Source organism: Micrasema longulum, unplaced genomic scaffold, assembly GCF_059751315.1.
Source record: "Micrasema longulum isolate JH-2025_06_02 unplaced genomic scaffold, ASM5975131v1 h1tg001805l, whole genome shotgun sequence".
Lineage (NCBI taxonomy): Eukaryota > Metazoa > Arthropoda > Insecta > Trichoptera > Brachycentridae > Micrasema > Micrasema longulum.
In genome coordinates this window covers 86,918-96,051 of record NW_028278979.1, presented here as the reverse complement: position 1 = coordinate 96,051, position 9,134 = coordinate 86,918, and the positions used below count along the sequence as shown (strand labels likewise).

General features: G+C 38.3%; 1 protein-coding gene across 50 annotated transcripts in view; it reads right to left on the bottom strand.

The window, feature by feature from the left end:
• Positions 1 to 3,480: 3,480 nt before the first annotated feature.
• Positions 3,481 to 9,134, bottom strand: part of Mhc (myosin heavy chain) — a 31,777-nt gene continuing 26,123 nt past the window's right edge. For 30 of the 50 annotated variants that reach the window (XM_088237932.1, XM_088237936.1, XM_088237956.1 and 27 more), the window contains exons 21-26: positions 7,631 to 8,517; positions 7,471 to 7,549; positions 6,474 to 6,719; positions 5,458 to 6,387; positions 4,463 to 5,368; positions 3,481 to 4,032 (exon numbers count right to left, since the gene is read on the bottom strand). In XM_088237932.1, the coding sequence (XP_088094058.1) occupies positions 3,949 to 4,032; positions 4,463 to 5,368; positions 5,458 to 6,387; positions 6,474 to 6,719; positions 7,471 to 7,549; positions 7,631 to 8,517 (3,132 nt within the window). In that variant the 3' untranslated portion in view covers positions 3,481 to 3,948. Of the gene's footprint in view, positions 4,033 to 4,462; positions 5,369 to 5,457; positions 6,388 to 6,473; positions 6,720 to 7,148; positions 7,228 to 7,470; positions 7,550 to 7,630; positions 8,518 to 9,134 lie in introns of all 50 variants that reach the window. The other 20 variants (XM_088237943.1, XM_088237970.1, XM_088237941.1 and 17 more) reach the window with 1 other exon arrangement.

Below are 9,134 nucleotides of genomic sequence, written 5' to 3'. Positions count from 1 at the left end.
TAGTTTCCAAAAAATGAAATACATTTTTAAATCAAGTTGTAGTCCTGTGGTTAGTACCGCTAGTGGTTCGAATCCTACTCTACTACAATTTGATTTTCATTTTCTAATGGCGATTTATTTACAACTCGTTGAAAATGAACGCCAAAATTTTAATATTTGGGTAAATCATAAAAACGCAAATATTTATTTTCCTTTTTAAAAATAAATAAACGAACCACAAAAAGTATATTTAGACAACCGTGTTGATCAAACGTACTTGTAAAATACAATCAAAATACAATCAAAATCAAAATGATTATGTTAATTAATCCGTAAGGGTAAATATTTTTACGTTTTATTTAGGTACGATTTTTGAGCTCAAAAAAAAATGAGTGTTAGCGTTTTTTAACGTGTGTCCTATCAGTACGTTAGTTTAATATTTTAATGCAACTACTATAGTGAAGGTGTTTGGTGGGATTTGCATGTTAGTTTAATTATATTTACTAACATTTATTACTGTTTGTTTACGTTCTTATTATTAATCTACTGAAATATTTTGATTTTTAAGCCATTTTCTAATACTCTACTAGAAAATTTAATGGAGAGTGAAATCCGAAATGAAACGTCTGACCTTAGAGACATTACCACAGGACCGCAATTCGACTTTTATAAAACATCATACATACATTAATAGAATAGACAGTGCCTAATTTGTTTGCGTATCTTTTGATTTTGCTTTTTTGTAAAAAAAATTACCTTCTTTACTGTTTTGCAAACAGATCATAATAATAATATGCATTGCTTATAATAAACGCCGATATTTTCGGCACTTAACTGAACTTATGCACTGCCCATTCATATTGTTTTCTATTTTTAACATTATGTTTAAAATTTCGCGGTTACGACAGGCGCATGCGCAAATGAAGTTCTATATTTTCTCAACTCACACGATGGCGCCACATTCGCCGTATCAAATTTAATAGGATAACGAATTACACGTTACCGCTTTATTCAAACATTAAAAAGATTAAAGGAGTCACGACATAATATAGCTACACATGTGAATCTTCTAAATATTTTATTATCTATGAACCTAGGTAAGTTTTTAAAATGATCTTACTTTGTTACACTTTATTGCAACAATATTTTGGTATTGCAATTTCGTGACAGTTGCTATCAGTTCTGACAGTTTTAGATTTAGTTGTGGTTTCTGCGTTTGGTTTTTTGTCAAAGTAGTGAACTCGGACATGTAATATTATTTCAGCGACTAATTACAGCGTGAATTCACTTGTAGGTAAGTACTTTGGATGCATACACTTTCAAACAAATATGCTAACATCGATTTATTTTAATGTAGTTATAAGTATGTTTATAATTACGATTATCATTTTATGTTATTCTTGTACATATATTTTTTCTGTTTATTGTTTGTGTTCATATTGTTATTCCTTTCTTTTTGTGTTGTTTTTATGTTTATTATAATTTGTAAATCCATGTAACTTGTTTTTGGCCAATGTTATCATGTTTTTGTAGAAGGCCCTACAAAAACATGATAGCAATGCAAACATCAACAGATGAAAGAATTAAAGGAATATGGATGTTCAAGTATGGGCAGAATGGTGAATGTTACACAGTGTGTAAAGTGGCCACTTAAAATAGCCATTGACAGGTCATAAGCCCTGTAAATGCCTGGACTTCTATATTACCTTCTCTCAAATGTTCTTCATCTCTGTTGTAATATGTTAATATAAATAGTTTTAGTTTTTTTTTCCGTTATTGTTATATTAGTAGGTATAGAACTACTAATACTTTAAAATATAAAAAATCTCCACCTAAGAACAGGCTGAGCCATGTTAGATGTAGCATATCCTAACCAGAAGACACTTCGTATTAATTTTGTCATTCGCTACTTTTATATAGATTCCCAGGTATTATGTACTTATTTATGCAATAAATTTATAAATAAATATGACCTCAAGCATGTTTTGCGAACACTAACTCGATTTCCCTTTTTAGGATTTTTTATCTGAATGTAAAGTTTTCAACTATTCCCCACTTAAATCTGTATTCTTCATCTGCCCGGACAGACAATCCTATACACGAGTAATAATTATTCCCTTTCCGCCTTTGTATGCAAAAGCCCGCTATTGAATAGAACAAAAGCGTTCCAAATTTTTCGTTTTGTATTTGGTTTAACAACAAACGTGTAACGAGCGGTTTCGGTCTGCGCTTGCAATTCTCGACCTGAATACCTACGGCTCGTTGTATTGGTGTAAACTGTAGCTAGCGTCGTGATTGACAATACTATAGTGGTTTTTGTCATTACATTTTGTCACACGTTCGAACCCCGCTCTACCACAACTTGTTTCCTATTTTCTAAGAGTGAGTTGTTTACTACTCGAATGTGGTAAGTATGGTAAACATCATGAGATGCGGACAAAAGGAAGAATAAAAAAAATAAAAAATGCCGTCTGTTAAAGAGAATATTAAATCTGAACGTTATTTTTGTTCTATCGTGTTGAAATTTTTTTTTTTAAATTGATTCCGGGATTTTCTAACGAGTTTACGAATGTTTTTAAGTTTTTACTCCCATATAAGCGAATGGTATCCACAAATCGTCTCCAGGCTCGGTCGGAACTTAGTCGGGACAAGCTTAAATAGATGCCCTTGACCGAAGCTTTTTGTAGGGATTTGTAAACTGGCGATTAAGAGGGCAAGGTGATTAGCCATGCGCTTCTGTGATCTAATATACTCGTATATTGGTCTGGGACTGTCTTGTTACATGTGATATCGGCTCTACCTACCCATTTATGGATAGGCCACTTTTAGATCTCCTTTTGTCTAATTTCTCAACCTTAACCTGTCTGCCTTAAGAGGCCCTTCTGGCAGTTACACACCATAGATTGGTGAATCATTATTTTTCTCAAGCTTCCTTATTCAAAATAGTAACATTGATTGTAAAAAAGGTATCTTTAATTATGAACACCTTTATCCAGAATAAAGAACAGACTGGTAAATTTAAATCATTTTACACCAACTAAATCATTTGATATGAATGTTTATTGCTAGCCTGTAATAATCTGATTGCTATGTTATTTTCTATATCGCCTTTTATATATATGTATGTATATGCAAAGGTAGCAGAATGCCTATAAATATTTGATATCTGCGCACGATCTGCATTTGTAGACCCGAATGGAAGATTCGATAACTCTCGAAATATTAAGTCCAAGTCTAAGCTGCGTATACAGTTTATCAATATGTTAAAACCAGGAAATTAAGTCAGGCCTACTGATGCAGATCGTCTGCAGTCTGCTGTCGGCATTTTTAGCTTCTTTACCTTAGTACCTATTAGTTATTTTATTGTAAAATATATTAGCAATTATAATTCCATAACATGTCGCCCTCTTGGCGTAGACACTCGTTTGTATGTAGACACAAATATATATAAATTTCGGGATAAAAATAAAAGATTTTTTTATTTATGATAACGATATCAACTTGTTTATTGATGCGTGAAAGAAGCCATGTTTATAATGTAAGTCACACATACTTAAATGGTAATTTCGGGAGAGATTCGACCAAGGTGAGTTACAAGGAGAACTCTGGTGAAGTTGTGGTGTTGGGTGTGTCTCATAGTACAACCAAGAGCTCTCCTAACTATCCACTCTGGCAGAATCCCTGAACCTTAATTACACCTGTCAACCTGGCACGTTTTACTCGTGTATGATAAATACATTTAAGTTTCAACAGAAAAAAATATTTATAAAATAATAAATTGTATATAAATTAACATTAAAGTATTAAATAAATTAACCGTTCGACAAGATCTAAAAACCCAGGCATCCCTCATGTTTTTTTTCACATACGTCACTATTTGTTGTTCTTGTAGGCTTATTTTTTTCATGTTCTGTACAAAGCCTCGGTTTGATGGTATATATTAAATAAATTTAAATGTCGAGTGATGTCTTAGAAGTCGATTTCAGGGTTCAGGTCGAACCTGGGTGGAAATGCCATGCCATCCAGCTGGGGACGTGCTCCATGTCGTGTAGGCTGAAATGCAAATATTTGGATATTAGGTTTTTTATATTTCACTAACAATCGAAACACTCTAAAAACTTGCTTTGGCTTTACATGCTGGACACAGGAGGGTGTTTTGGTTTGTAAATAAGGATAAACAAAGATGAAGTCGCAAATAAATCAAACGATTTGTTTAACACAACCACATATGTCTGCATATAATGTACTGAACTATTGAATGGGTCTCGCACATTTCTTTGTGCTTTTGAGAAGAAAACATTTGAACGCCAAGACAAAACTATTGTCATTTTAAATGACTTACAACTTTTATTTGGTTAATCCAACGCGGAAAGGAGTCCGCGCTTCGTAGGCTATAGTGTAATGAAAAAATAAATCTTGAATCAAGAGATACTACATTATTTAGAACATAAATATATTAAGTTTATAATTTAAAAATACTGACCGCTGGGCTTGCTCCTCTGGCGGCGGATCCGGCGCGTCCCTTCGCACGGAACTTGCTAATAGCTTGTTCAGCCAAATCGGCTCTCTCCTCTGCCTCTTCCAACTCTTGTTGTGCCTTGCGGAATTTAGCAAGGTTAAGAGCGGCAATTTCTTCGGCTTCCTCAATCTGCCTCTTGTAGGTCTTGATCTTTTGCTGCAGCTTGTCTACGAGATCCTGCATGCGCTCGTGGTTCTTGCGGTCTTCTTCGGCCTGGAAACTCAACTCCTTAATGCGGCGCTCTGATTTACGGAGGTTCTTTTGTGCATCAGCATGTCGCCTTTGTTCACCGTCCAATTCATTCTCCAGCTCTCTGACGCGCTGTTCCAGTTTCTGAATAGCTTTCTTTCCTCCCTTAAGTGCATTAGCTTCGGCTTCGTCTAACCTAATCTGCAGCTCCTTGATTTGGGTTTCGAGGGCTTTCCTAAGTTTTTCTTGTGTCTGGGCATGATCTTGTTCTGCTCGAAGTTCATCAGCCAATCTTGCGGCATCAACCATAGCTTTCTTGGCCTTCTCTTCGGAGTTCTTAGCTTCATTCAGAAGCTCATCAAGATCTGAGTGGAGGGTCTGGAGCTCAGCTTCGAGTTTCCTCTTGGCGGCGGATACTGAAGCATTCTGGGCAGCAAGCTCGTTGAGCTGTTCATGGGCATCTCCCAATTCCTGTTCAGCCTGGCGACGGCCACGGTCAGCCTGTTCCAAAAGTGTGCGAGACTCTTCAAGTTCGTTTTGTAGGGCATTAGCACGACGTTCAGAGATTCCAAGCTGTTCCCTGGCATCATCACGAGCACGCTGTTCTTCTTCGAGGGCAGTTTGGACATCCTTAAGTTGTTGTTGGTAACGTTTAATGTTCTTCTGGGCTTCAGCGTTGGCCTAAAATTTAAGAAAAATAATTAAAATATTTGTACTATATTATTTGTTGATAAACAGTTTCAGTGGTTCCTATATATATTTTTAATTACCTTGTTAGCGTGGTCCAGGGCGATTTCGAGTTCATTAATGTCAGCTTCGAGCTTCTTCTTCATGCGCAGTGCCTCAGCCTTGCCCTTAGCTTCGGCTTCGAGGGAGGCTTGCATTGAGTCCAAAGCGCGCTGGTGGTTTTTGCGGGTATTTTCGAACTCTTCTTCCTTCTCCTGGATTCTGCGGTCGATTTCTTGGCGCACCTGGGACAGTTCAAGCTGAGAGCGGAGAACTTTGTTCTCTTCCTGTTCCAGAGCAGATTCAGCCTCTTCAAGAGCGGCTTGAAGTTCATCTTTTTCAGCCTCAAGACGTTTCCTGGCCTTCTCAATCTCGTGGATGTTGCGTCCACCCTCACCAATCTGGTCAAGCAAGTCCTTGACTTCATCAGCCAAGTTCTTGTTTTCACGACGAACGGCTTCGAGCTGTTCTTGTCCTTCTTCATAAGCTCCCTTAAGACGGAACAGTTCAGTGGAGTAGTTACGGCACTCTTTCTGGCTGGCATCGAGTTCAGCAGCCAAATCATCAACCTTGAGCTTCCATTCTCCGATGATCTTGTCGAATGCCTTCTGCTTCTTCTCGGCGGCGTTAGCGATGGCTGTAGCACGATCAACCTCAAGCTGCAAGTCCTCGACTTCGGTAGCGAGACGCTGCTTGGTCTTCTCCAAAGCCAGGCACTTAACGTTGAGGGATTCGATGGTCTCTTCGGCCTCAGCCAAACGAGCTTGGAGCTTACGCTTAGCTTCCTCGAGCTCTTCAGTGCGAGCCAATCCTTCGGACTCGTACTTAGAGCGCCAAATCTGGGCTTCAGCGTTAGCCTTGCTAAGCTGGCGCTGAATGTCAGCCTTGCCTTCAGCTTCTTCTTCAACTTGTTCACGGATATTATCAAGATCGTGTTCCAAGTTACGGAATTTGCCAAGGAGGGTAGCGCGTTCCTAAAATGAAACAATAATTAAAAAACCAAAAATATAATTAATTTGCTTGTTCAGGTTTTTTTAAGAAAATTAATCGAATGACATACCCTGCCTTCCTCATCGGCCAATCTCTTGGTATCTTCGAGTTGAGTTGTGAGGGAAATCTTGATCTTAGAAAGCTGTGAAACTTGGGACTCGGCTTCTTCCAGTTGACGCAGAAGGTCTGAGTTTTCAATGGACAGCTTCTTTTTAGCAGCATCAAAGTCATTCAAAGTACGGTTGGTTTCATCTAACTTGCCTTGGACTTCGTTAAGTTGGTGTTGTAGTTGCTTAGCCATCTTTTCTTGGGCAGCCTACACATGAATTACACATATTAGTTTCTTAATAAATATTCGTAAAAGTGAGTTAATTTAATACCAAAGGTATTTGAAAATTGCTTTAATTAAATAAACACACAACAATTATTAATCTCAATATTTATTGTATAAGCTTTAAGTGTTTGTTTTTGGGTAATGGGTTTAGTTTTAATTTACTTTTGTTAAAATAATTTCTGAATGTTAATAAGGATAACACTGGCAGTGTGATTAGTATATTATTTAATTATGTTTATTTTAGTCAAACAACAATGTTCAAGTGATGTTTTTATTATGATATGAATGATAATTTAATGAATAGTGTGGCATATTGGCAGTTGTAGTGCAGGTGAGTCAGATCTAGTTGCCTAAAAGCTGAAAAAAGGCGGCGCATTGTTAATCTGCTATCTTTTTGTGTCTCGAGTGTACCTTCTCATTGGACAGGTGATCAATTCCAGCGCGAACGTCATTCAGTTCACCAAAGTATTGGGCACGTTCCTTTTCAGCCCTAGGGACAAATTAATATAAAATAAACTATGTGTCTAGTATTTCTGTTGATGTTTGGGATTTGTAAAATACCTGTAATGTATTTTTGCTGGCTAGTTAGACGAATGGATACTGGAAGGAAGAACATACGTATATGTAGGTCTACAACACTAATTATAAGGCTTTTACTGTCCCAGAAACCTTGTAACGTGCAACATTCTCAGGACTGGGGACATTGCATGCCCAACATGGGCTATCAGTTTACCTTCTCTCGGGCCAACTGATCGACGGCGCCACGTGTCTGGTTTAATTCATTGTGGCAAGAGGCGCGGTCATGTTCTGCCCTAAATTTAAACAGCAATTTATTTTTAATTTTGTTCTATAAGTAACCATTATGTGGACACAGTGTTTTATTGAATACTTACTTAGCCTTAAGTTTGTTGAGCTGGTCGACCTGTTCACCCATTTCAGCAACGGAGTCATTGTGCTTCTTGCGGAGATTGGCAAGAGTTCCTTCGTGCTGGATGTTGGACTCCTCCAAATCACGACGCAGTTTGCTCAGCTCAGCTTCGCGTTTCTTGTTCAGTTCAATTTGAGCAGATGTAGCGCCTCCGGCTTCTTCCAGACGCTCACCCAACTCCTCAAGTTCGCGAGCCAAGTCAGCTCGCTGCTTCTCGGCCTTAGCGCGAGCCTGGCGTTCTGATTCGACTTCTTCTTCCAATTCTTCGATACGTGCCTGCAGTTCCTTGATTTGCTTTTGGAGCTTAGAAACAAGGGACTGTTCATCTTCGAGCTTGGCGGTGAGGGAAGAAATTTCCTTGTCTTTGCGCTGAATAGTCTGTTCGAGTTCTTTTTTGTTGCGTTCGAGGTCAGATACGGCTTCCTGGGTAAGTTTCAGGTCACCTTCAACCTTCCTCTTAGACTTCTCTACATCTCCGCGCAATTTCTTCTCACGTTCCAGGGAATCCTCCAACTCATCCAAAGTCTGTTCGAGCTTGGCCTTAACCTTGTTGAGGTGGTTGACCTTATCTTCAGAAGCTTGGAGCTCTTCAGACTGCTTCTGACCGGATTCACCCTGAAGTTTCTTCTCCTTGTTGAGCTTGTTGATTAGCTCATCCTGGTGGGCGATCTCGTCGTTCAAGTTACGGATCTGGTGATCCTTGGTTGCCTTGTCTTGTTCGGACTTCTGGACGGATAGCTCCAAGTCCTCAACATCCTTCTTCAGCCCGGAGACCTCTTGTTCGAGCTTCTTCTTGCCCTGGAACAGCTGGTTGCGGGCGTCTTCTTCCTGGGTAAGGCGCTCTTGGGTGTCCTATAAAAACAACATATTTTATTGCTAAAACTATTTAATTTTTACATTCGCTCTACTAGTAAACGGTCCATTAAAGTGATGGACTTTCGTCCATTCCTACATAATCATATGTAAGTACTTCTACTATAAACGTACCTACACACAGGTAAAATAATGGTTCTTACAAGAGTGTGTTTATTTTCGCCGATACAAGTATCATTCTGTTTACGAATGTTATGGTAACTGTTTTAGTGAGCAGTGAGCGGTGCCCGATGGCCGATGGCCGTGCTGGGGCCCACCCGCAAGTGTAAATAATAGCTCATGGGCTATAAACATCTCACGGCGCACACCTTTATGGAACGCCTCAAGCGCTCTGCATTTTTTCGGTAAGTAAATACTATCAAAAATATATTTTGGAAGTGCGCCAAGATTCACATTTTTATATTTGCATGACACATAGATTTATTCTCGCGATTAATATATGTATGGAATTAGTCAAAATGACTGGCCTATTAAAACCGTTTTTTTTTTAGTTTTTTAGTAACCTTACTCAACGTTTCCATAAATATCAAAATAAGTCAAGTTTTATAAATATAACCTACATTTATTTTACTTCTCCAATTGCGTCAGTGCTACTT